The sequence below is a fragment of the Suillus bovinus genome (assembly GCF_016758785.1).
Source record: "Suillus bovinus strain UH-Sbo-P2 chromosome Unknown EDB93scaffold_46, whole genome shotgun sequence".
Taxonomy (NCBI): domain Eukaryota; kingdom Fungi; phylum Basidiomycota; class Agaricomycetes; order Boletales; family Suillaceae; genus Suillus; species Suillus bovinus.
In genome coordinates, this window is record NW_024542102.1 from 204,436 (window position 1) to 229,009 (window position 24,574).

At 48.0% G+C, this 24,574-nt stretch overlaps 12 protein-coding genes and 1 non-coding gene across 13 annotated transcripts; 6 read left to right on the top strand and 7 right to left on the bottom strand.

Annotated features, from left to right (window-relative positions):
• Window positions 1-540: 540 nt before the first annotated feature.
• On the bottom strand, window positions 541-1,742 carry EDB93DRAFT_1089173 (thiamine diphosphate-binding protein; the record flags this gene model as incomplete). Its single annotated transcript, XM_041446188.1, has 5 exons — window positions 541-627; window positions 683-818; window positions 870-1,168; window positions 1,217-1,460; window positions 1,519-1,742. The coding sequence occupies 5 exons, from the start codon at window positions 1,740-1,742 to the stop codon at window positions 541-543; spliced, it is 990 nt and encodes a 329-aa protein (XP_041305652.1).
• Window positions 1,743-2,042: 300 nt separating this feature from the next.
• On the top strand, window positions 2,043-4,118 carry EDB93DRAFT_624939 (uncharacterized protein). Its single transcript, XM_041456907.1, has 10 exons — window positions 2,043-2,210; window positions 2,263-2,310; window positions 2,374-2,403; window positions 2,460-2,643; window positions 2,707-2,999; window positions 3,056-3,186; window positions 3,234-3,369; window positions 3,420-3,535; window positions 3,590-3,672; window positions 3,728-4,118. The coding sequence occupies exons 1-10, from the start codon at window positions 2,160-2,162 to the stop codon at window positions 3,775-3,777; spliced, it is 1,122 nt and encodes a 373-aa protein (XP_041305653.1). The 5' UTR covers window positions 2,043-2,159; the 3' UTR covers window positions 3,778-4,118.
• Window positions 4,119-4,435: 317 nt separating this feature from the next.
• On the top strand, window positions 4,436-4,535 carry EDB93DRAFT_t81. The gene has a single exon. It is a non-coding gene; the product is annotated as a tRNA-Pro (tRNA).
• Window positions 4,536-5,685: 1,150 nt separating this feature from the next.
• EDB93DRAFT_1159052 (uncharacterized protein) lies at window positions 5,686-7,567 on the bottom strand. The gene is made up of 7 exons (XM_041449984.1): window positions 7,450-7,567; window positions 7,162-7,402; window positions 6,991-7,113; window positions 6,826-6,934; window positions 6,650-6,780; window positions 6,620-6,621; window positions 5,686-6,533 (listed from the first exon to the last, which is right to left on the bottom strand). The coding sequence occupies exons 1-7, from the start codon at window positions 7,539-7,541 to the stop codon at window positions 6,044-6,046; spliced, it is 1,188 nt and encodes a 395-aa protein (XP_041305654.1). The 5' UTR covers window positions 7,542-7,567; the 3' UTR covers window positions 5,686-6,043.
• Window positions 7,568-7,649: 82 nt separating this feature from the next.
• On the bottom strand, window positions 7,650-9,400 carry EDB93DRAFT_1159054 (glutamine synthetase). The gene is made up of 5 exons (XM_041449985.1): window positions 9,219-9,400; window positions 9,126-9,169; window positions 8,708-9,068; window positions 8,122-8,652; window positions 7,650-8,060 (listed from the first exon to the last, which is right to left on the bottom strand). Exons 1-5 carry the CDS (start codon window positions 9,292-9,294, stop codon window positions 8,008-8,010), a joined length of 1,065 nt encoding a protein of 354 aa, XP_041305655.1. The 5' UTR covers window positions 9,295-9,400; the 3' UTR covers window positions 7,650-8,007.
• Window positions 9,401-10,050: 650 nt separating this feature from the next.
• EDB93DRAFT_1241716 (DnaJ-domain-containing protein) lies at window positions 10,051-11,459 on the bottom strand (the record flags this gene model as incomplete). Its single annotated transcript, XM_041451913.1, has 8 exons — window positions 10,051-10,335; window positions 10,394-10,495; window positions 10,552-10,710; window positions 10,769-10,850; window positions 10,907-11,002; window positions 11,055-11,151; window positions 11,211-11,263; window positions 11,404-11,459. 8 exons carry the CDS (start codon window positions 11,457-11,459, stop codon window positions 10,051-10,053), a joined length of 930 nt encoding a protein of 309 aa, XP_041305656.1.
• A 161-nt stretch (window positions 11,460-11,620) lies between these two features.
• EDB93DRAFT_1089085 (uncharacterized protein) lies at window positions 11,621-13,853 on the top strand (the record flags this gene model as incomplete). The annotated part of the gene is made up of 10 exons (XM_041446181.1): window positions 11,621-11,719; window positions 11,778-11,892; window positions 11,945-12,054; window positions 12,101-12,495; window positions 12,547-12,652; window positions 12,702-12,843; window positions 12,898-13,102; window positions 13,152-13,272; window positions 13,328-13,424; window positions 13,480-13,853. The coding sequence occupies 10 exons, from the start codon at window positions 11,621-11,623 to the stop codon at window positions 13,851-13,853; spliced, it is 1,764 nt and encodes a 587-aa protein (XP_041305657.1).
• Window positions 13,854-14,037: 184 nt separating this feature from the next.
• EDB93DRAFT_1338551 (uncharacterized protein) lies at window positions 14,038-17,083 on the top strand. The gene is made up of 2 exons (XM_041455394.1): window positions 14,038-15,324; window positions 15,375-17,083. The coding sequence occupies exons 1-2, from the start codon at window positions 14,295-14,297 to the stop codon at window positions 16,772-16,774; spliced, it is 2,430 nt and encodes an 809-aa protein (XP_041305658.1). The 5' UTR covers window positions 14,038-14,294; the 3' UTR covers window positions 16,775-17,083.
• Window position 17,084: 1 nt separating this feature from the next.
• On the bottom strand, window positions 17,085-18,017 carry EDB93DRAFT_1159081 (histone-fold-containing protein). Its single transcript, XM_041449986.1, has 4 exons — window positions 17,712-18,017; window positions 17,518-17,660; window positions 17,331-17,467; window positions 17,085-17,282 (listed from the first exon to the last, which is right to left on the bottom strand). The coding sequence occupies exons 1-4, from the start codon at window positions 17,872-17,874 to the stop codon at window positions 17,186-17,188; spliced, it is 540 nt and encodes a 179-aa protein (XP_041305659.1). The 5' UTR covers window positions 17,875-18,017; the 3' UTR covers window positions 17,085-17,185.
• A 43-nt stretch (window positions 18,018-18,060) lies between these two features.
• On the top strand, window positions 18,061-19,761 carry EDB93DRAFT_1159082 (uncharacterized protein). Its single transcript, XM_041449987.1, has 7 exons — window positions 18,061-18,126; window positions 18,182-18,303; window positions 18,355-18,554; window positions 18,612-18,887; window positions 18,942-19,072; window positions 19,124-19,340; window positions 19,397-19,761. Exons 1-7 carry the CDS (start codon window positions 18,071-18,073, stop codon window positions 19,640-19,642), a joined length of 1,248 nt encoding a protein of 415 aa, XP_041305660.1. The 5' UTR covers window positions 18,061-18,070; the 3' UTR covers window positions 19,643-19,761.
• On the bottom strand, window positions 19,762-21,639 carry EDB93DRAFT_1159091 (TLC domain-containing protein). The gene is made up of 11 exons (XM_041449988.1): window positions 21,507-21,639; window positions 21,405-21,449; window positions 21,228-21,352; window positions 20,828-21,177; window positions 20,723-20,777; window positions 20,514-20,676; window positions 20,385-20,463; window positions 20,255-20,331; window positions 20,144-20,209; window positions 19,956-20,093; window positions 19,762-19,904 (listed from the first exon to the last, which is right to left on the bottom strand). The coding sequence occupies exons 1-11, from the start codon at window positions 21,581-21,583 to the stop codon at window positions 19,814-19,816; spliced, it is 1,266 nt and encodes a 421-aa protein (XP_041305661.1). The 5' UTR covers window positions 21,584-21,639; the 3' UTR covers window positions 19,762-19,813.
• Window positions 21,640-21,729: 90 nt separating this feature from the next.
• On the top strand, window positions 21,730-23,546 carry EDB93DRAFT_1089195 (ribonuclease H-like protein; the record flags this gene model as incomplete). Its single annotated transcript, XM_041446190.1, has 6 exons — window positions 21,730-22,053; window positions 22,107-22,310; window positions 22,358-22,709; window positions 22,758-23,058; window positions 23,119-23,355; window positions 23,408-23,546. 6 exons carry the CDS (start codon window positions 21,730-21,732, stop codon window positions 23,544-23,546), a joined length of 1,557 nt encoding a protein of 518 aa, XP_041305662.1.
• A 202-nt stretch (window positions 23,547-23,748) lies between these two features.
• On the bottom strand, window positions 23,749-24,564 carry EDB93DRAFT_1089107 (AP complex, mu/sigma subunit; the record flags this gene model as incomplete). The annotated part of the gene is made up of 7 exons (XM_041446184.1): window positions 23,749-23,826; window positions 23,880-23,945; window positions 23,998-24,025; window positions 24,083-24,099; window positions 24,163-24,293; window positions 24,329-24,483; window positions 24,527-24,564. 7 exons carry the CDS (start codon window positions 24,562-24,564, stop codon window positions 23,749-23,751), a joined length of 513 nt encoding a protein of 170 aa, XP_041305663.1.
• Window positions 24,565-24,574: the final 10 nt, after the last annotated feature.

The following is a 24,574-nucleotide window of genomic DNA, read 5'->3' on the forward strand; positions in this document are numbered from 1 at the left end:
GACGAACTATTGTAGACAATGAGGAGAATTTTGATGAGTTGATCCACCTTGCTGTTATGATGCAATCCTCCAGACATGGATATTATGTGTACTATAGGTTGAGAACAGTGTAAGAGCTTGACAACCATCAAAAGCAGTGGCATACGGAACTCAAAGAACTGTACGCAGTTCAGCACAGTGCAGGCTTCTAGTCAACGTCGGTAGATTGGTTACATGCCGGACCAAAGATATATAACCGGTAACCGATGAGCTGCAGTGCTCCTCGCGGATCCCGTAATAGGAAACCTTGTAGCTGAACACTCTCACCTAGGAAGAAACCGGAGGTGGCACAGTTAATTCAAGCAAAACCCTCAACTCACGACGCTGACATGGACAGGTGACATGACGTGAGTAGCCAACCACGACTTGGCAAGAAACGGACTGGGCATGGAAGCCGGTCTGACCATCTCCAATCTAGCTGGCTAATATGTCTATTGCGGCCAGAGGACCATTAACGTGTAAGTATGAAAGCAAATGCATGCGATAGCAATATAAGTGTGCCTAGTTGGTCCTGTAAAGTGCCCGCTTAGCGACCTTGACGATGAGAGGTGTATCGGGGAATGCGAGTGCCTCCAGGTTGGTGGCATACTAATAAAGAGGTAAGTATTGGAATGCAGTAATATCAGGATATCTTGAGACGTACAGGCGTAGGGACATCAGCACCAGTTACTCGCTCAACTGGAGCATCAAGGTAGTCAAAGGCTTCGCTCTCAATGATCTGTGCGCAGATTTCGGAACCAACACCAAAGGCGGGGAAACCACCTTCGACGATGAGGAGACTGTAATATCATGATTGAGTAAAGATCAATTTGGCTAAATGGCTGCCTGACCGGTTGGTCTTCTTGACTGATGCCTTGATGGTGTCAATATCCAGAGGACGGATGCTACGGAGGTTGATAACCTCAGCCTTGACACCCTCCTTTGCCAAAATGTCGGCAGCCTCTAGACTGTGAGTGACCATCTTGCTATGTGCCACAATAGTAACATCGGTTCCCTCACGCTCGACCTTTGCCTTGCCGATGGGAAGGGTGAAGTTGTCTGACATCGCTTCTGAAGACATGGGGAAGGTGACACCGTACATCATCTCATTCTCGAGGAATACGACTGGGTTAGGATCTCGAATAGCAGCCTAAAGAGTTATTAGCAAGACAAACAGAAAAGTGTGGAAAATAAGAACCTTGAGAAGACCCTTGCAATCCTCTGCGCTCCAAGGGCTGACAACCTTGAGACCGGGGATTGAGCCATACCAGGCTGCATAGTCTTGGGAGTGCTGGGCACCGACACCAGAGGCAGCACCGTTGGGACCACGGAAGACAACAGGACAAGGTACGTTTCCACCGGACATGTAGTAAGTCTTTCCAGCAGAGTTGACGATCTGGTCAATGGCTTGCATGGCGAAGTTGAAGGTCATGAACTCGCATCTTTGAGCAGAATAATGAGAAAAACAAGCCAGAAGGAAAAAAAAAAAGTGCGTATTACATTGGTCGTAGACCTGAGAGTGCAGCACCGACAGCAATACCAGCGAAACCCATCTCAGTGATGGGAGTATCAACGACACGCTTCTCGCCGAACTTGTCAAGAAGACCTTTGGTGACCTTGTAGGCACCATTGTAGCGAGCTACCTCTTCACCGAGGATGAAGACATTCTCGTCGCGCAACATCTCCTCCTCCATAGCAACATTGAGTGCGTCACGGACTGTCATCTACGACATGATTCAGAATTCACATGATACATGAGAATGACGCGCAAGTCCTACCGAGTTTTCACTTGCTGTCGCATATCCGCGAGCGAAAGCAGCACGTTTTAGAGCCAACGAAGGACGTGCACGAACATTTGCGATAGCAGGAGCAACACGAGAGAAAGCAGTACGGGCGGCAGCCATTGAGCCTTTTGGAAAGGAAACTGAGGGAGAGAGGACTGTAATGAGAGAGAGTGAAATGGGAGCAATTTTGGCACGGACAAACGCGGAATTGAAATAAATGAAGTGAACCGATTACACGGCGCGGCGGCTCTCTTCGTATTTTTCCTACAATTTATGTCTAAAACCAAAACTAACCGACCCGTTAGCTGCAAGACCACTCCGTTTCTTCCCTTCATTCCACAACGTCTGTAAGTAATTATGTTCCGCAATGCCCTGTTGGCGGCGACCCGCCCTGCTCTTCAGCAGTCGGTAGGTAACTGGATTTATAAGATGGCGTGATGTTCACCTTTTTTTTTTCAAGCGAACTATAACCACTTTATCGGCTGGTTTTCCAGAGGTCACCCAAAGAGTAAGTTCCGCGTTCAAGCGAATAGCGTTACCGACCTTATCGTATTGATACGCATCGTCCTAGCTACCGACCAAGTACGGCGGCGTATATACGGTGCGTGGTTCTACCCTTGAATATGGTGCTCAGGTGCTGATATCGAGTGTGTTTAGGTTACCCTCATACCCGGTGACGGTATTGGCGGGGAAATCACAGACTCTGTCAAAGAGATCTTCGAGCATGTAAACGCGCCCATCGAGTGGGAGCAGTACGATGTCTCCGGTGTATCTTCAGCAGGAGAGGACCTCTTCAAGCAGGCAATGGAAAGTCTCAAACGCAACAGAGTTGGTCTCAAGGGTAAGCTACTTTCCCCACGGAGTCACAGGAACAAAGAAACAACATTCATCTTTGTCGTCATAGGCATCCTCTTCACGCCGATCTCTCAAAGCGGTCATATCTCATGGAATGTGGCCATGCGTCAACAGCTCGATATTTACGCATCTGTTGTGATGTGCAAGTCTCTCCCTGGATTCCCCACACGCCACTCCAACGTCGACTTTGCTATCATTCGTGAAAACACCGAGGGTGAATACTCGGGCTTGGAGCACCAAAGTTATCCTGGTGTAGTGGAAAGTCTGAAGGTTTCCACAAGGGCCAAGGCGGAGCGTATTGCGCGCTTCGCTTTTGACTTTGCCCTCAAGAACAACCGCAAGGTCGGTTACGGCCTTCATTTCTGGTCTGAGCTGCGCTGACAAACTCTCATTTGTAGAAAGTGACCTGTGTGCACAAGGCCAACATCATGAAGCTCGGTGATGGTTTATTCTTGAACACCTTCCGTCGAGTTGCGGAAGAGTACAAATCTCTAGGCATCGAGTCTAATGATATGATTATCGACAACACGTGAGGCGCCTCTCCCTTTTCCGCTCCAGTCGGTTAACACAGCTTAGATCCATGCAACTGGTGGCCAAACCTGGTCAGTTCGACGTGATGGTCATGCCTAACTTGTATGGTGCCATCATTTCCAACATTGGCGCCGCGCTCGTCGGCGGTCCTGGTATCGTTCCAGGATGCAACATCGGCCGTGTATGTCGCGCACTTGCATTTGGTTCCGCCGGGTACTGATATTTGTTCAGGACTATGCCCTCTTCGAGCCTGGATGTAGACACGTTGCATCAGACATCATGGGCACCAACCGTGCCAACCCTACAGCTATGGTTTTGAGTGCCACCATGATGCTCAGACATCTTGGGTATGTTTTCCGGCATGGCCTTATCATCATAATTCTTACACTCTCCTCGTCTAGTCTCGATTCTATCGCCAACAGTATTGCAAGCGCAACCTTCGATGTCATCAACGCCGGAGAGGTCAGGACTGCAGACATGGGCGGTGAGTAATACCCTGTGATCCGTCAAGACTCGTTTTCATATTGCTTCATCTGCAGGTGCCGCAACGACATCGGAATTCACGAATGCTATCATCAAAAAACTTTAAGTTGTCATTGTAATATTGGTACCACGCAAAAGGTGCGGGACACGGGGTCGACTGACAATTATGCTATATAGATGTGGCATTAGATATAGATATGCTTCGGCGCCGTCACATGCGGTATTCGGAACACTCATTTATGCTATGGATGGTGCATTAATGGATCATATTCATCGCTGTTATATAGTATTCAATGTTGAGTTCGTCAGTGTGATATCATTTGTTTGCCTCATTCATCGTCTGCGCTTTCTCATGTGTACTGGATCGTATTCTACCTGCGCCTTCTACCGTAAACTTCACTGTGCCTTACAACTTTACTTTTAGCTGAGTGATATCCCAGTCATGAAGCCTTGTTGAATGTCTTTCTCCTCGTCAGGAACTTCTAGTGAGAACTACCTTGGCGAGCCCCACGTATCCCATGTGGTCAGGGCTGTTAACAAGTGCACAACTGTCCAAGATGGATAATTGCACAAGCTGCTAAAAACCTCCAGTGCCTTGGCAAACCCCTGGGTGGTCATGGGTTCTGTTAACATATGACTGGCATATTCGCTTGTTGTCGATCTGCGATTGATGACATGCTACCGAAGCAAAGGGTGATACATTAGGTCAGATTATCTATTTTCCCCCTGTGGTTATATAAGTCAATGGCGGACACTTTCTTCAAGGCCCAATGGTCTAGTAGTATGATACCCGCTTCGGGAGCAATCCCCAACACGAGGTGTTGAAGCTGCGGGTGGTCCCGGGTTCAATTCCCGGTTGGGCCCAAATTTACTTTTTGTTTTTTTTGGCTAGCATTGCCCAACCTGCTTGAAACTTGGCTCAAGGACCACGGTGGCATAGTAACGGACGAGGGTTTCACCGTGATCATGATGGTAGCCGGTGTTTGGAAATCTTGGCACCATCGAGCCTGTGTAGATCCCTAGGAATATCATATTACCTCGCTGCGCCGACAGAATTATACATTAGATGCGCCAGCTTAAAGAGACCTCAGTGTCCATGGAATTTTCGAGCATGAGGGGGCTTGGTTTATAGTGTTACAATAGGAGTTAATTATTGATTTGGTATTCACAAAGTCATCTGGGAAGAAATACTATGTTCTTACCTCTTCTTTGATGACTTTGACTAGCAGCCGTATATCACATACCACGATAAAAGTTCGAATACAGTTTACCGACCGCGCCCAGGGCCTACAGAGTGTGCTTGAGAAGAGTTGATCATATCGAGTATTTCCTATGCTACACACTGCTGCATGTGCAGCGCATTGTGCACATGCTCACTATTGAAGTCATGTCAGTTTCTGCATCGGAGTCAACCGTTCACATTATTGAAGGCTAAGGATCAGGCATTGTGGCAGCACTGAGTTGAATAGTACCAATATATAAAGCGAATATAAGTCCTATAGAAGCTGTAAACCATGGTGGCATGCAGAGGATAGTCACGAACCAGCATACCGTTGAGATCACTGAAGACAGACCAAGAAGCTCCTTACCTCGCAGAGTAACGTGGTCTTCATCGACACCGTGAGATAACCTGTCCAGTCAAATGTCGTTGCAACTCACGGAGGTGTTTTACAACAATCCAGACCGCGAGACATGGTGCGAACACTTCCTATACAGTCTTTAGTCGTGAAATCTAGGAATAGGATACGTCGCTCAAAATCAAAGCGCACAAATAGAAGACGGAGGGAAAAAGCTCCTCCGATATTCGTTAACGAGCTCACCGCCTAAAACATGGCTCGTTGTTATTACGGCAATCATTTATTCGGCGGGCCAGGAAGACGATACGACACATGAACATCTTTCTGGATTGCGGATATATGACATGTCACCGAGTGATCGTATGACCTGACAAATACAGTTTGCGATCAACCTCGGGGGATCACACAATTATAACTGTGGCAGTCATTCTATTGAACCGACAAGCTGGTCAAGGATCCCCTACATGGGAGCACAGTTTATTATACGGGAATGCGGGCATAGAAGCAAAATACTCACTGCATCTATTATTGAGGTTGTCGGAACGTTTGCCGTCCAAAGTCCTCTGCCTAGGGAACAGTGGCTTCCTAGACGCATCATCGCCCTCCACCTCGGTCATTGGGCTAAAGGTAGTGCAACCGTGATGAAAACCGATCCGAATCGCACTACGCCCAACGATGCATCGCTTTTTGGACACCACCAAAAAGGACTTGCTAAATATAGAGGTGTTCTACGGATGTTCCATGACAGTAACGTGTCCTCGTGGCAATCCGATTTGAATCAGATTCGCTGCTGAATTAAAATTCAAAGTTCAGGTCTACATCATCAAATGTGTTATCCTGGTCCAATGCAGCTTCGTACTCCTCCAGGATCATCGTTCGTGCGTTCTTGTGTTCCGGTCCTTCCGACATGGCAGATTGTATCCCACCCGGACCTTCGGCTGCTTTGGACTCATGATTGACTTCTAGCTTGACAATGTCACCTTTCACAGCAATCTCAGCGACAGTGCTTCTGTCCTTCTTGCGGAGTGACAGAATTTTTTCGCAGCGCACCTCACCACGCTTACCCCACCCGTCTACATCAGGTCTGAATTCGACGTACAATCCGAAACCTTTGTCATTAAGCTCTGAAGGTGGAAAGCTTTCGGCCAATAATCGGAGGGCGCCAATGACGTGCGAAGTCGTCTGTCGAAATGCACGAGATATATACGAAAACGCTGTACTGGGGAGAGCAGGCAAGGTGTTGTCGAGAGCACGCCATTTCTCGTCTTGTGTCCGATACAGGGGTCTGGCAGAATGTCCGCAGAACGTTAGAACGTGTGTAAATAGACACAGGTTTACATACATCCTGTCGACAATCGTTACGCTGTCAGTATAAGGCACCAGGACCCGCCACGAGGCGTACCTTCTTCCTAGTAAGTCGACATAAGGTTGTGTGCCATCCTTGATAGGTTCTATCTCTTTATTGCGTGATTTGTCCAAGATACCGAGGGACACGCCCTTTGATATCGCATTCATTTCGGTATAAACGGAAGCTTCATGACACTTGAGTATATTCACCATGCCAACCAGCTACGTACCAATGCTGAGCGCTTCCTCCCGCTCAAATCCTAATCGCTCCGCAACCACAGTCGCCCAGGCTGTCATCAATGGCGCGCGATTGACAACCGTAAACTTTGTCTTGAGAACCTAAGAAGGAACGTGCTGAGAACGTTTGATTGAACGAGCAAAGAACCAGATTATACCGCCTCATCTAATACCTCACTGAACTCCAAGCTGCCATACGCAGCAGCTTCGTCTGAAGGTCCATCTGGAAGGAGCTCGTTCAAGTCGTCGTCCCATTTTCGTTTCCGCTTAACTGGCGTGGTCTATGTAGTAATTTAGCACACAAATTATAGAACGGAACGCGTACTCACCACTACCTGCATTGCATTCGCGACCCTCGGTTCAGATGGACCTGCTACGGGCTGTTCATCCAAACTCCTGGATCTGTCACTTTTTGGTTTCGGTTTCGGACCCGAGGGCTGCGAAGTATACCCCGCTTTGCGAATCGCAGCTAGCACGAGTTTCCGTGTTTCCTTGTCTTCCACGCCACTCGCCTTTAACTTGAAATCTGTAAGTTGCGCTAGGAGACTAGTCGTATTGGATTCCTTGTACCTGAAATCATGGTTATTCACACAAACTTGCTAGTTGAGCAAACGAACACTTTGCTGGCTACTGCCATTGCCTTGGGTACAGGCACATTGTTACTGGTGAGGACTTTGAGAAAGGCAGGTAGAGTTAGTTTTTTGTCCATCTCATGAGTGCTTGCTCAGGGTAACGGCAAAGTTTCGGACTGACCGATTTAGGCAATTCAAGACCTTTCGATCCTAACATCACCAAACAATTAAAATAACAAATCTGAGTACGGATCACAATATCTGACGTAAGATGGGTTGTTGCTATGTATGATTTGCCTTTCAAAGCTAGGCCAAGCGCCTAAGAATGGTGGCGCGCCTTGGTGATACGATATTCATAGCGTGAGATGCGCACTCACTGACAAGCAGCTGCAGTTTCCGCGGAACGAGTTCATTCTATTAGCAGTGCACCTAAGCTGATGCCAGGTTGAAGTATCCCCAAGGCGAAAAACAGCCACTGATGTCACACATTGCATAAGCATCAAAACAAATTATTACTTTGAGTACATGCATGCCTTCAAATTTTAGTTCGGCTGCGTCCCAACAAAAACGGATGTAGTAAAGTACAGCGGAAGAAAAAAACTTCTACTTGTCAAGAACAGTGGTCTCCACGATTATTCCAGTCACACGGTATGGGTCTAGTTCATGGAAAAATATAAGTTAATAATGGGACAATCAAGCCAAAAGATTAATACTGACCAATGTTGGAAGCCGGACGACGGTCCTCCAGGTATCCGTAACCCTGGGCAGCAACGTGCCTTGGCACCCGGATGGAAGCTCCGCGGTTAGCAACGCCAGAACTGAAGTCTCCGATGTGGCCAGTCTCATGACGTCCAGTGAGACGGAGATCATTGTCCTCTCCGTAAACAGCGATGTGTTCAGCATGTCTCTTTGAAAGTTTCTCGATGGCCTCATCGATGTACTTCATACCTCCAGGCTCACGCATGAGCTTGGTGCTGTAGTTGGTGTGGCAACCAGCACCGTTCCAGTCACCCGCAAGAGGCTTGGGGTGGAAGGAGACCTTGATGCCCCACTGTTCAGCGATGCGAACGAGAAGGTAACGAGCCATCCAGAGGTGATCACCCATGGAAATACCCTCGCAAGGGCCGACTTGGAACTCCCATTGGGAGGGCATGACTTCAGCGTTGATACCGCTGATGTTCACGCCGGCGTATAGGCAGGCACGGTAGTGAGCCTCGATGAGGTCACGAGCAAAAACTTTGCCAGTTCCTTTAAAGAAGCGAGATTAAAGATGAGGACATCTGGGCGTCTAAAGGAAGCGTACCTGCTCCGCAGTAGTAAGGGCCCTGGGGTCCGGGGAAGCCACCCTTCGGCCAGCCGAATGGCGTGCCATCTGCATCGAAAAGGGTATATTCTTGCTCAAGACCGAACCAAGGAACGGAGTCCTTTGCGAGATCCATGACCTTCTTGGTGTGGTGACGGTGGTTTGTTCTATTGGGTGTGCCGTCATTGTTGAAGGTCTCGGCAAGGACGAGAATGTTGTCGCCGCCTCGGAAAGGATCTTTGAAAATAGCGGCGGGACGGAGATAGACATCTGAGTCACCGCCTGGAGCTTGGTTTGTGGATGAACCATCGAAATCCCAGATGCGGAGCTGGCCAATATCAGTGGTCTTCTTGGTCATAGTCTGGAATTGGAACGTTAATGAATATTACTGGATGGACGATCATTCGGAATGACCGACCATGGTCTTTGAACGAAGGCCGCCATCGCCATCAATCCAAACGTCTGTAGATTGATGAGAAAACTTCTTCTGAAATCGAGGAGATGATCTTACACTCGGCTTGCACTTTGTCACCCTGGGACAACGCAAGGTAAGGAGCAAGGAGGTCGTTGTGGTACTGGTAGGCCATGATTGATCAGAGGGTGCGTTGGAGATCTGAGAGGTCTTTTGACTCCTCTTTAAATGGAGGAGTCAGTATATCTTTTGTTGCTATTTGTTTATTTTAAGGCACTCGATTACTGATTGGATGATAAGAAATTTACATGGTCACAAAAAGTCTTATGTCGACCCTGCACGTCGGATCTACACATGTTTTCAATTGACAACGACGTCAACGCGAGTGCGCTACCCTCTCTCCGTCTCAACTTTACCAATCGGCCCGTTCTACAGGAACATGTGAGCTTCTCCTCATCGGCCGACATTTATGGCTACTTGCTGTGTATGGCAGCGGCGTTCAGCTTCCGCCTTGTCGCTGTTCAATCGTTTTATCTTTAGTCGACCAACCAAAGACCTACAACGATCTCAGTATAATACCGCGGTCAAGCTTGCTATTCCAGGCTCTCTTTGTCCTCGGACGGGCGTTCATCCGGAATCATTCCCTTCCATCATCTTCCGTCCGTCCGAGCTTGTTAGTCTATGCTCAATCAGCTCAACTGTCGATCACGCCACCCCTCCGATGTCGAGTTGGATAGTAGTGGTCACCTGCCAACACTGGTGGCGCAAAGAATCAACAGTAACTAGGAAGAGCAAAGGTCCACATGATCTTCTTTGACCACGGGGTCAATCAAATCATCCCATCTAACCTGTAATTAGCAAGCCAAGTACCATATACCACAACTGTCAGGCTAAATCCCCTCATACCGTACCTTAGAGTTTCAGGACATGGTCACCGCTTCCTCGTCGCCTTTCTTCTTCTCCCACCGGCTTTCACTGCTGCAACATAGTCTGCCCGTCGAGGTTCTTCACCCTCGCTTCCTCCACTCCCAGAAGAGTCCGGTCTGTCAACAATGGAGGCACTTTGCTCGTTATCCACTTCTTTCGAGGAGTCTTCTTTGAAGTAGGAGAATTTACGAGTGCTGCTGATCAATACCTCGATAAACCATGTTCTTGAAATCGCCGCAGGCGTAGCCGAATTTATATCCAGGAGGTGCAGACTACCCGAGGGATCCAGCTGTTCAGTTGATGAGTTAATATCATATTTCGCAGAGTAATTTTGATACTCCACGTACAATGAATACGTTATCTTGTTCTACGACCATATCAATCATTTTTCCGGCAATAATATTGCCGTCTTCGTCTTGACGAGGACCTCCGCCAAGGTTGACCTTAACCTGTAGGTGAAAGTATGTCTAGGTTTCTGCATCAGACGTTCAGAAATAACTCCTACCTTTCGTTTTCCTTGGAGTGGTTCCATCTTTGGGCCCCAAGCCGCAAGTCTGGCGTCCCGTATTGCAAGCTCAATGCGCCTCAGATCCCGTTTGTAATTCAATGTCTGAACAAGATATTGAAGCCCGGATGTGAGGATGGTGAGAAATACCAGGACAGTCTAGAATTCAAAAATGAATTCCGGCCCTTGCATCCGAGTAAAACAAATGATGAAATACCCCTAGGCCTGGCCTGAACCGCGCATAGTAATAACCCGAACCTCTCCATTTCGGTACACCATTTTTGTAAAAGAAGTCATACCTGTGGGCAGTCAAATAAATATTCGGAACTCGAACGGAAGTGCGAACTGCGCCTACCGCTTACGTCCATCGGTATTTTTCAAAATGGTTGCAATGATTCCCAGACGCGCGAATTTTTCATGGATGCCCTTCACACCAGGATTTTTATCAGGACTAAATACGCACTTAGCAACCAATGACATATAACATGGAACCGGTACTCAACTGGAGCTGTATGCTTTTCTTCCTGTATGCCTTGTTAATCTCAACAAGGGTCGCCGTCGAAGGCACATCCAGCCAAGAGTAAAATGTGGTGCCCTTCCCTATGGGAGTAGAGTCTCAATTGTCTGTAGCTAAGCACTAGATAGTACTCGGGACACACCCTCGGATGCTTCAAGAGCAGTGACCAAATCGAAAATTTCATGGTCTTCCTTCCTATCGCATGAGATCTTGTAGTGAGATGAGTAATGATCTATCTTACTTTGGTCCATCTGCTTGCGGCGAAGTTAGAAAAAGTGTGGAACGCGCTTTAAGTCAGAGAATGCACTCATGTGCGCATAGAAGGTGATACTCACGCTGAAACTATGGTGACCAGCACAGCAAGAAACGCGACAAAAACGAAAAGCTTCATCTGCGACTGTCACGGCCACTTCTTGCTGCGGTCGCGAGCGTGCAGAAAAAGCAAATGTGTAGGGCGAACTAAAAAGTTGGAGCTAAGAAGCCATTCCTAAACGTGTCAGAATCCTGGTGTCACGTGGGCGTTTGCTTTGTACCACAACATTTTCATGGATCATGGCACCACGACGTAAATGTCCTGTTTGTGGCTCGAAACAATGGCACAAGGACTCTTCCAGCGGTCTTGTCGCCTGCAGCGAAGGGCATGTCATACAGGTGGGTACGATTCCTTATCACTTGGCATGAGTGTTCCAGGAGTTAACATGATGGACAGAACTTCAGAAATGAATCAGGCGAGACACAGGATCTAGGTAATTATACCATGAGGAAGCGCATTATCAAGGCGGGTCGTAAGAAGGGGGTGAGGCAGAGCAGAGCCGATCCTAAGCGTGAGTCATGCAAAGATCCTCGTAATGCGAAGGCTCAGTAAATCTAAAATAGTCTATCACGGCGAACGTGCGCGCTTTCACTATTATCAATGCTTGCAGCTAGTGCTACGGAAGCAAATCGTAGCATTGATTGGACTTTGGGATCTATCCCCCGAGTTTGAGGTTGGTGTCCTCTCATCGTTCGGAGGCCGTCACTTCATTGATCCAGACTGTATGCAGAGATATATGGGCATTGCATTTGAATCTTCTGCCGACACCACCTCCTGCGGAACCTTACCACCACATGCGGGAGCAGAAGAGTAATCACGGTGACGACACAAAGCGGCCATTAGATAACCCCGAAGAGTCTAGATCCGACGACGATGATCCCCAGTCGTCCTCCTCTAGCAGTGAGGAAGAAGACCCAGAACTTGCAGAACTTCTGCGTGAAAATTCCGAACTAAGTTCTTCTGATGAGGAAAAGCAACATGCTTCTCAAAAGCAAGGGGTTCAGTCGAGCTACCGATTTGTCGGTCCATATGACCGCCCGATCAACTCTATCGCCGTTCTCGTGGTCGCATGTTGGACCATGCGCTTACCTGTGATGTACAAGGATTTCATCGAGTAAGGCGTGGTTTGTATGTCCTTTTGTCTTTTATTGACCTGTACATTTAGCATTATTGAATCTTACGAACTCCCTTATTTGGATTCTCTTCGCCTCCTCCCTTCCGATATGACTCGTCATCTGACGAAGCACGCTGTTCGCGCGCTCTCTCCTCATGTAATTATAATCTCCCAACCGAACTAATCGTTACTAAGAATGTTTGCAGTTTCCCCCAAGCACGCTGTACATTCATCGCTTCGCCTCTCGCTTAGCAAAGCTCATGTATGCGAATTATGGCGTGTTCACACCACAGCTCAATGCATCGCCCATCTTATGGCGAGTTGTGCAACAATGTCTTGGCGGCACTCGTATGTTCCCCTGAAGTTATGATTTGTGCGTGTAATGAATTCTCATATCCCCAGCTAAATTGTATGGGCTCGTAAAGAGGCTCGGTAGTATCCTGTCGCTGCCGTTAACACTTCACCACAGTCTGTCATCCACGTTACATCGCATCGCACCGGGCGATCCCGAATTCCAAACGTATGACAACGTTCCGCCGGAGCTAGCGCTAGTGGCCACAGCAATAGTTGTACTGAAACTTGTGTATGGCCTCGATGGAAAACTGAGGTGATTGTTTCGCTTTTGCGGGACACGCAGCGGAGTTGACACATGTCAGGCTTCCACAGGATATAGAGGATCCCGCATCCGCGCTTCCAGATATCTGTGGTTACCTATCGGCAATCAAGAGAATGGATGAAGCGGATACCCGGTACAGTGAAAAGCGATTTAGCTCCAGGGTTCCTATGTGAGGAAGCAGGCACTAAGGTCCCGTCACGGACTAACAAACTAGAGGGCGTCAGGTCAACCGGCGATATGGATCTTGCGACTATAGACGAATTCCTGGACTTCTGCGAACGGGTGTTGGTAAGATCGCAAAGGAGTGAATCAGGTTAAGCATTTTCTTGGCCGAATTACGTGGTTGTTATTTATGCAATGCCGAATAGATCAACAAATCCTGGACAATTATTTCCCACTTTCGACCGAAAGTGGAGGCGCTCAATTGGAAGCAATAGCCCCTCACAGCATCGTTGAAGGACTCCCAGCCACAAAGATCAACGTAGGCGAGACGACGGTCCTACAGCCTGGGGAATCATACACCATCTACCATTCTCGCGATGTCCTGGGAAACCTCCCAGAGAAGCAGGCGCTCATCATCACGAGATCAGCTAAATGGGTTGGTGTCAGTGAAGATTACTTGTGCGGGGTAGTTGAGCGCTTTGAGCGGCGACTCCGGCGATGGTATTATAGGGAGCGAAGACGAGAGAAGGAAGAACAAGAGTCAGAAGGAGAGGGGGTGTTCGATGGCGTGGAGGATTGAGGAGCGATCTCCAAAAATAGTGGGCATCATATTCAAGTTGCACGCCTCGTGGCACCTCATCATCAGGGTAGTTAACAATGATCAATACACTTTTTTGCATACAGGGTCGATTCACACGGAACTGCCATTGACAGGCACCTTTGATCTTCGTGTGAGGAAGTATATAAAGCCTTGTGTCTATGGAATCCTTGAAATTCCGGTGTCTAGCACACGTTCGCGCTAGTTCACATAAACCAGTGGTTTCTCAAGTTCAAACTATAAGTAGCCGATTTACACAACCGGTGAGAGACGCCGGAAAAGTTGCTAATTCGGGTCCTTCCACCTGCAGCATTGAACCGTTGAATCACATCATTGACATCCAGTTCCATTTGTAATGCTCCAAAGCGTTTAGCGTCGCCTTCTTTTGCATACTCGCTCTTTACATCTCCAACCACGACCAGCATGCGTCGCATGTCCTCTGTATTCTTTTCGAGACGTGCCGACAAGCCAAATGCACCGTCGTCCAACGACACCGACTCTCTCCCTCAAGAAGAAGCTACGAAACGGAAGACTAGAATGTTCACCTCGCTTTCCCGAAAAGCGGCTCCCGCACAATTCCTCGCTAGCGGTTCCTCATCCTCAACATCCTCCGGCTCTGCAGAGCTGCGTACTCCTGACGACGAAGAGTCACCCCGCATAGTCATACCAAGTCAGAAAGGTAGCTGGAAATCATGGTTAGGGGTGAAAAACCTGGACAAAGGTGAAGGAGATACGAAAGCAGCTTCTTGGCTGCCGCCTTTCCCGACAGCAGGCATCGCATTACGTCCTCCACCAAAACCGACATCGAATGAGACGGATAATGCGTCATCCGAATCTGAATCTGAAGCAGATCATCCTCAGGATTCTCCCATCCAGAAATTTGCACAATCTATTACCCAGGCACGAAATAGTATGAGAGTAATTATTCTCAACAGTTCCCTCGACTGTGATCGTCCTTCTTGCCCTCCTCTTTTGGATATTCCCCACAACACACCGTTTCCTCGTTCCTGTCTGCGTGTGGGGCATGTTCGTCGCAGAGACAACCTGGAATCCAAGATGCACAGGGCAGTGCTCTTGAGAAAGTTAGAGTCCCTTTCCCCCTCAGAAGAACGCAGTCTAGCACCCCTTGGTAGTCGGCCCGTGACCTTGAAAGAAGCATCGGCACACAATCCCGATATCGATACTTGGCCGAAGGCACAATCTTTAAGGCGAAACAGCGAAGGTCTCGGCAATTGGGTAGCTCGCCCTTGTTTCGAAGACCGAGTTTCCGTGTGGACTCGCCAGGAACCCTTCGGTGAAATAGTCTCCTCCGGTATCTCTGGGTCGCAGCTTGGTGTTGCAGCTCTCGAATTCTCAGAACCGTTACAAATACTGGCAGGCTTGCTGTCTGACATTGATGATGACTTCGAACCATCTGCAGAGCCTCAGCCTGAGCCGTTTCTACCTCCCTCTGGTAAGTTTTAGTTATTTACAGTTGGTGCCTTGAGTTCATCGTCATTGCAGGGGCCGCAGTCGCATCGCCATCGACGGAAAAACTCAGCCCCTCCGTTGCCGTCGCAGACTTTGAATTCTCGCCCCTTACGCTTGCAGTTGACTCACCGGACGAAACTAAACGGGATACTAGTAATCTCACAATAGCAGAGCCGACCTCTAGACCCGTTATCAAACGAGGTGTGAGGTTCGCAGAAGATGGCAAGGACGATCAAATTCCATTGGGTTATGTCTTACGTATCAAGAAAAGGCGCGAAGAGAAAGCGAAGTTTCTTCGCGAAGAGCGTGAGAAACGAGAATTGGACGCGGGACGGCGTGCACGGGAAGACAGGCGTGCGCGAGAGGAGGAGCACCGTTTGCGGGAGGAAGAACGCCGTTTGCGGGAAACACAAGTGAGAGAGCAGGAAGAGGAGCGCAAGGCTCATGAACTTCACAAGAAGAAATTAGAGGAAGAAAGACGACAACAAAATTACGCCTCGGAGTTGCAGGCTTCGCGGGCCCGCCGAGATGCCTCTAGAACTGGTCATATTTCTTCCTCATCATCCCTGGTTCGGGACATGGAACGTGACAGATCTGTATCCCGTGGCGCTCGCCCGTCTGGCTTACCATCAACCCACCAACGGACAGCAGATCTTAGGGTCTCCTCTGCAAGTCTCTCACCTTACGATCGTTCTCCTGCCAGTTCGATGCCTGCTACCCCGGGGAGCCAGCATAGCTTCTCAAGGCCTCCATCCGTCTACTCAGTTCACACCACATCCTCAGAAGATGCACGAGGTCGGGATGGGCGGTCCATTAGCAAACGCACCTCTGTTGCATTTGATCCGTCAAAGCAATCTTCGTTACCGTTATTGAATCCTCGCGCGTCACTTCTACCATACAACCCTTGGGGCAACATGCCAGTTTCGCCTTTTCCCGTTCCACTTCCCGCCACTCCCATGATGGCCATCCCATACTATTCCTTAAATCCTTTACTTCCCCCTTCTCCTCCTTTCATGATGAACCAGTTTGGCATGGCGAACCAGTTCGGAATGCAACCGTACCCTTCCCATGGTCAAGTTCCTTCGTCTCCACGACCAAACAGCTTTCCAACCCCTAGCTCAGAAAGCGTCCACCATAAATCTCGCGCTGCTTCTCATTCTCCCGGGCACTTTCCTAACCATCAGCGGCGTGCCAGCGATGAAACACGCGGACACCTGAGTAGCAGTCATACCACAGCTGATCGGAAGTACGGCAGCCAAACAGACCTGAGGGACAAAAGGTCTTCCCAAGCCGCATACTCTTCCCACAGCAGTGGCCTTCATCGTTCCCGTCAGCCACCTACATTAGTGCACGCCCACACCGCACCTGGAAGGCCAGTTTCGGCATCCCAAACTCGCTCGACGCCAAGTCGGCATCAAAGTGCATATCCATAGTACGTGCAGGACATTTAATCATGGACTGTTAATACCGCATCAGGACCCTATCTTTGGTGTCACGCTCATTTACATAAATGCATGAATACTCATCTTACACATCGGAAATCATCACAGCACAGTTCTATTCTTTAGGTTCAATCGTACTCTCATGCCCAGCATACGAGCGCAGCGTATCATTATTAATCTTCTGGCATTCATTCTACTTCTACGTAGTACTTCGAGCATATGTTCCCGATATGCTCTTGGCCGTGCCCAACTTCATGCTTTCATTTCATCTAATTTTCATGTACAATATACATCGTTCTCAGTAGGAAATGCTTGTCATTATAATGAGTGCGATACATAAACTTAAATGCCTTCGTGATCATAGTGGACGCAAATAATCGTATAAATGTCTACAATCAACACCTACCCCAAACCACCCCATGGTCCCCTTATTCTTCGAGCAAGCTGAATGTCGCGCTGCATGATTGTTACGCGTTTGGCGTGTATCGCGCACAAATTGCTGCACCACTATTAGGATAGACACAAAAGACATAAGAATGGGACGTACGCGTCCTCAAACAGATGAACCAGGAACGCCTCAGTAGCTTCTTGTAAAGCCATGATTGCTGAGCTCTGCCACCTTAGCCCAGTCTCCCCTCTCTCGTAGTTCGTGTCTGTCATCATATCCATCGCGATTTCACGTACCTAGAGCTCCCATTCAGCACACCTAGGCTGAAGAACGACTAAACACATACCACCCGCGAAAAAGGAAGCCTGCGCAACAGCAAGTCTGTGCTCCGCTGATACTTTCGTATTTCGCGTAATGCGAGAGTACCGGGGCGATACCGGCGTTTCTTCCGCTGTTGATCCTGCTCGTCCTCCACGCCTGCGTTCGAGGCTGTGGGGTTGAGGTTAAGACGCGCATGGACGCGACTGCACGCGTACGTACCTCGTATTTTACCACCCTTAGCAGAAGCCGGGGCGGGTTTCTCCCGACCGGTGCTCTTACGCGCTGTTGGGTGTTTGGGCCGCTTGGAAGGCCCAGGTTCGTCTGAACCATCCTCTTGTGTGGCACCGGTCGGTCTTTTGCGCTTCTGTACGGTCTGTGCCATTTAATTTAACCAGAAACACGAAATAGAAAGGATGAGAATGAACAGGCTTTAGACTATGATGCGATAAATGGCTAGGAGGAGCGGTGGTTGTGTATGTGCGGTCGGGGACAAACTCGAACACACTTTTCCATTTATGGTAAACAATAAAGCGCGTTTCAAAGCGCCCGTAGTACGTTGTCCTGTTACTTTATCGATCATGGTTTCTCCAGTCATCACAGGATATTATCGTTATACTGATATTTTCTTCGAATGGTACGTCCGATCTACTGGATGACAACTTGCTGATGGAAAATCGTGAATCGCACAGGCACCAAGCCTTACCAGAGGCAGATCGGAGTCCCTTGAGGGCATCGTTAGCACAAGATGCTTTCATTCATCCAGATCATCCCCTCCACAAAGAGGGCGTCGATGGAGCCGAACTCTTCTTGGGTAATTGAAATCGCTGCATCGCGCAGCACATCATGCCTTATCTCTATCTAGGGACGCTCCAGAACTTTGAAACACGATTGCTCTTCTCCTCAGCCCAGGTGGAATATCTGAGATACTGGTTACACGCCATGGGCCTCACCAAAAATCTCATATCTCTTCCTTACTCCGATTGTCTTCTAACCGATTCCAGCCTCCGCCACGTCTCACCTGTCATCTTCAAGACCAAAGATGAGCTCAAGGGTGCTCTCAAGGTGATGACTTTGTACCAAACACCTCAACACGTCGTTTCTGATTACAGGAATCGATAGCAAATAGAAAAGAACAACAAGCGTTTGAAGGGAGCAGATCCGATGTTGAAAACGCGTCGTGAGATTTTTGAACGCGTCCGCACTCTCTGGGTAGAGAAAGTTGGCGTTTGGTGTGCTCTGGACTTCGAAGCATGGGACAGGGACCACACCATGCTCACAGAGTTTGGATGGAGCTTTGTCCGGTGGATCGATGGCCAGCAAGTCGAAGAACAAGGTCATCTCATCGTGAAAGAATATCGTCATTATACGAACACATTCGTCCAGAACAATCGCGAGGTAGGAAAGTCGAGATATTGCTGCTTATGACTGACCCTAGCGCGAATAATTTAGCACTTTTCATTTGGCGACAGCGAACTTGTCAATCGGACTACTTTCAAGACTCGCATCCAGAATCTAGTGGCTGACCTGCAAAAGGATGGCCCACTTTTCTTGATCTTTCATGACAATAATCAAGACATCAAGTGAGATGATGATTCAGAGCTCATGCGTCTGACTGTTAATATCTTTGGCAGATACCTTAAATCTTCCACCGTCAATGCAGACCTGCCCAACCTCAACTTCTTACTTCCCGATGTGAAGCCCAACGATGGCGTCTTCGTATTAGATACGTCTGACTTATTTGCCGCGTTGGAAGGTGAAGGAGGGCACAACAGACGTTCGCTAGAGCGAGTATGCAGGCATCTGCAAATTCCTACCTCGTTCCTGCACAATGCAGGTAATGATGCGCATGTAATTTGTTTTGGATCAGTGTGACTCGAGACAAAGCAGACTGACAATATCTCCAGTACACTTTACTGGCCATAAAGGAAATGGCCTCCGGCGACCCTCTAGACATGCAGAGGGAGAAGAGGTGGCCCAACCGAACAGGTAACATCGCGCACCCCGCTGCTCCTCAGACTGGAGCTGGAGTAAAGGTCAAATTCGAACCATGGGAGGAGGATAGCGATTACTCAGACATGGAAGGTGTCGGACCTATTATCGACAAATCTAAGCAGTTGCACCATGAAGTTCAGGCTGACATATCTGCGTAACGAAACGAAATCTCTTAGGATCGCAATTGTACTTTCTAGAAACGCATCACTGTTCGTGCATTGTATCCGTAATAGTACTCAAATTACATGATAGCAATGTGTGCTGTCCTGGAGACTCGCACAGGTGGAGGGGCCTAAGAGGTCGTCACGTTAGTAGTAATAAATTTCCAGCTAATCCTCTTTCTCGTCCTTGGTGTCGTCATCGTCACCGTCATCCTCGTCGTCAGATCGGACATCCGTAACCTCAACGTCCCTCAATGATCTGCGAAGTACGAAATTGAGCAACAAAAGGCATCGAGAGTGAATGTATTACCTTATTACGATGCGCCAGATAAGATAGTACCAGAAAAGATTGAGCAGCTGGAGGAGTGAGATGGGAAAGGCTATTTGATATTTCATCCACCAAACGAGCCAAGCACCAGTTTTAGGGGACCATACACGATTGCTCTCGCTGCATGCAGCCGGTAAAATCGGGAATCGGGTAGGTAAAAGAAAACGCACTCGATGAGATCGAACTCAAACCACACAGATCGAAGGATAACGAGATTTAACCAATGCCGGAAGTAACTGAAGGGGTTGGTGACGGAAAATGAACGCGTAAAAAGCACTCACGTCCATGCGACGAGGAAAACTGCAAGGGAGAACACTTTTAGTCTGTGCCATCCCATGTAATTGAGCAACTTGGAGAACTGTTGACAACATATGTTAGATCGTGAAAAACGCGTTTGGAACGGAAACGAACAGCGAGGAAAGCATCCGGTATATCCATACTCATATAGATCGCGTGCCCGATCAATGTCAAATTGATGAGATAGCCCCATCTGTTAGCAATTACACCAGTGATAAAACCTTGTGACATTTCAAAACGTACCCAATCAGCCATAGGGTGACGAAGTGATGTATGATGAGTTCATTGTAGTCCTTGCGTGGTTTCTCAAGACGTAAAAGCAGTACGATGAGCTGCTGACACCAATAAGCTGCGTGCATGAGGAAGTAACGTTTGAGTTCGGGTTTCATCCGCCAGTGAGGATAATCTGGAGAAGAGTCAGATAGGAACACGTGCGCAAGAAATTTGTGTACCAATCCAAAAGTATTCAGTACGATACCACCATGTCGGAAGTTGACCCATAATGCGCTTGTGTCATATTCAAAAAAGGTATAGTGCAAGATGACTGATGAACTTACGTAGCCCCATGCACCCATGACCGCAAAGTACAATAGAGCATAACCTTGTTCACCGAACCTATCAAGTTTTGCTCGCTTCTTTATGCCGAAGTAGCGAGCGATGGGGTGACAAATGCCAATAGTAACGAATTGGCGTACGAAGGAGTAGAACACTATGTGGAATGCAAGAAAAGCCAAGTCCAAATAGCCTTTAGCATAAAGTGGGTCGTCGGGAGGGGAGTCAGGAATCCGGTAGGAAATAAAAAGAAGCGGGGCGAATGGATTGGAAAGTCGTGGAGCAAGGTAAGGGGCCAATAATTCCCAATTGATGTACAATAAGACGGGTATCATAAGCAACTTGAAGGACGAGACTGTAAAGAGGGTTGGTTTTGAACATGAGATATGAAAAGTAAAGACCGGCCTGGATTTACAACCCATCTAGCGCTGAGAAGGTCTGCGATGAAGCCCCCTTTCTGTTTAGCCATGCGGAAGCTATCGCTGGAAGCAGGGGAGTCACAAGACTCTGGTGTACTAGACCCCAAAGGTCTACCGAGTGGTTTTTTTGAGACAGAGAAGACAAGAATAAAGTAAGACTCACGTTTGGACCATGAAGGGGCCTGTCAGATGATGACCCTTGTCAGTCCTGGATGAATGTAAGAAAGAATATATGGTGCGATTTAAAAAGTTGAAAGATACATACTCTATACGACGCAAAGAAGAAGCACGAGGACGTCTTTTGAGAAGTTTCTCATTGCCAGGGGAGCCGTGCGTCGACATGTCTGACTCTAAATATAATGTGAGACAGTCGGTGTGGAAATAAATGATGAGCAGATGAAGAACTATTGATGTGGATGACATAATCAAGTACTTGTTTCATTTCGGAGTTGAATCCTCATCCACTCAAACAACATTGAGCAGATGATATGTTCTCATCTTTGGGTCTCTTTCAATCATTGTCATGTCCACAGAGAAATGATTGTAATCGTCCATCTTGTATATTCTCACATAACCTAGATCTACCCTCTCATCATTCGCTTAACATTCCCGTACAGAAGGTGCAACCCCTCCCACAAACGCCATCCGCCAATGTGGCGCATCGCGAAGTACCCTCAAAGCGGCCCTTTCATAACCTAGCACAGGGTCCGTCTTCCAGTAGCAACAGGGCTCAAATCGGACCCCCGACACAACGTCTCAGAGTTGGCACCACACAGAAGCCAGTCGCCATTCCTGCCGCATCGCACACTAGTGTACGCATGCATCGACAATTCTAATACTGAAATTCATTGATCGTCTCTTATAGAATGGTGTACCGATTATCAGAATTAATCCTGCCCGATCTCAAGTCGCCCTACCAGTTCGTCAAGCAATGCTAAAGTCACTGTATGAGCACTTTGTCGTCCTTTACGACACTATACTGCCCTCAAACCCGACCCTTGCCTCTGAGCATGCCCTTCGTCAGGAAGAACAAGTCTACAGCAAGTCTACTAAGTTGACTTATCGCAACGTGCGCCCTATCCGTTGCCAGTTCGCACATCTTAAACCATCATTTAGGCTGTCATAAATTCAATAGCAGCTTTGAAGCGACGTCCGATACCTACGTCTATATCACACCCTTCAGTAGGAACTGAAGAAGATTTGGCGGCTCATGCAGAATCCAGGAAAAAATTGGATGACCTCCAGGTAACTCGACTCCTTCTCAAACCAATTGTCATGTCTTTGGAGGACATGCAGACGTGGGGTTTTATTACCGACATGCCTGAAGGGCTTGGGGGTGATCAACCGAGTGCTGAAGGAAAAATAATTCAATGCGAACGATGTACCCAGTCTTACATGGTCAAAAACAATCCTGCAACAGAAGAATGTCAATATCACTGGGGAAGGCTCTTCACGCACAAAGTCAATGGTAATCGATTCTTATAGTGCAGAAAACATTCTTTGACACTCTTTGAAGGCGAGCGTATGCGTTCGTATTCTTGCTGCCAGAAGCCAGCAGAGGAAGGCGGATGTACCAGAGGCCACCACGTCTTTTACGAGTCCAAAGCAGGAGACTTGCACTCGCGTCATGCATTCTCATTTACACGCCAATCAGTCGATGTTATGGAAACAGATACGGCTTTAGATGTTGTGGCTTTAGATTGTGAGATGATTTACACAACTGGGGGTATGCGCGTTGCCCGTGTTTCGGTTGTTGATGGTTCCGGGAAACAACTTTTCGATGAGCTAGTAAGAATGGATGATGGGGTTGAAATCATGTCAGTTGTACCGCCACTTCTTGGTGCATGCGATTGTGAACTTGACCATATTTCTTACAGAGACTATAATACACGATTTTCAGGCATTACCCAGGAAGAGCATGCGCAGGCTACGCTCTCATTATCTTCCATACGAAAATCCCTTGACGCTTTCATTAACCACAATACCATCATCATCGGTCACGCCCTTCACAACGATCTTAACACGCTTCGGATAATCCATCACCAGTGCGTCGATACAGCTGTTATCTTCCCTCATCGCGCAGGTCCTCCATATCGACGTTCTTTGAGGGATCTGTACGTCGTTCTAAATCCAACTCCGTGCCATCTATTTACAAAATTTTATCAGGGCGAAAGAACACCTTGGTCTTACAATCCAGGCTGGTGGAGGAACAAGCGGTCATTCCTCAGTGGAGGACTCTATAGCAACACTCGATCTTGTGAGATGGTATATCCTGAACAAGCTAAAACCAACTGCAAAGACGTAGATACTTTCACTGCCACTACCGTTACTTCTGGGTATCATCCAGGCATACCTCTCAAGTATGAGACATCGACTTCCGCCATACATTACCGTGTCATGCTTCTCTGTGCGATAATTAATTCCAAAGCGGCCGAGGTAACTTTTAGCGGATCAACGGGCCTTGAAATGCTATAGATACAGCCAGCATCACAGGGAAGAAAATGAGTCTAACCGCGTGCAGCTCCCAAACGACCTATAATGTCTTCGGAGGACTCTTGCTCTTCGACGCTATCTGACTGTGTGACCTGATGTGCATTCATTTAGTATTTTTCCAATGTTGTAGCAACGAAGGACTGACCACACGCAGTACTGACTTCTTGGAGGATTCCTGCATCTCTCCTGCGATTATAAGCTCATCCAGGATCTGCCCAGTGATATGAGAAAAACTACATGGTCAATAAAAGTTATCAACGCACCGCATACGCTTTCTGGAAATTGAAGATGCTGATACAAATCAGTGAACAAAAAGGTCTCGCATACAACAACACTTTCAAAACATACAGGTCCAGTTCGCATACCTAGATAATACCCGTTCAATGAGTACATCATCCAAGAAACAGCATGAATAGAAAAAAACGCACATTTCCAAAATAACGGTCCAAAACCTCGACATAACGGTGAATAATCTCAAGCGTGATGAGTTCGTTATCCCCTGAGGCAATCCCACAAACGAAGAACAACGATGCATATCGGCGGTATACGACCTTGGTGTCTGCATCACCGAACGTCAACTCCTCACCTTCTTACATACTGCAGAGAGCAACTCGCCTTTGTACTCCAGGAAATTACACATCCGCGTGCGCCGAGCCAGGACGAGCTGAGTCACGTCCTTTACGATCTTGGCTTTTGTCTTGGGCGGCATGGTAGAGAACCATTTCGCAAGGCGCACTTTGCCTGAATATCTGATACGTCAAATAACACTTTGATGAGTTGGAGGAAGGTGACGAGCCTTGTCGTGATACTAGCAGAATGTAGTTGATCATAAATGCTTCC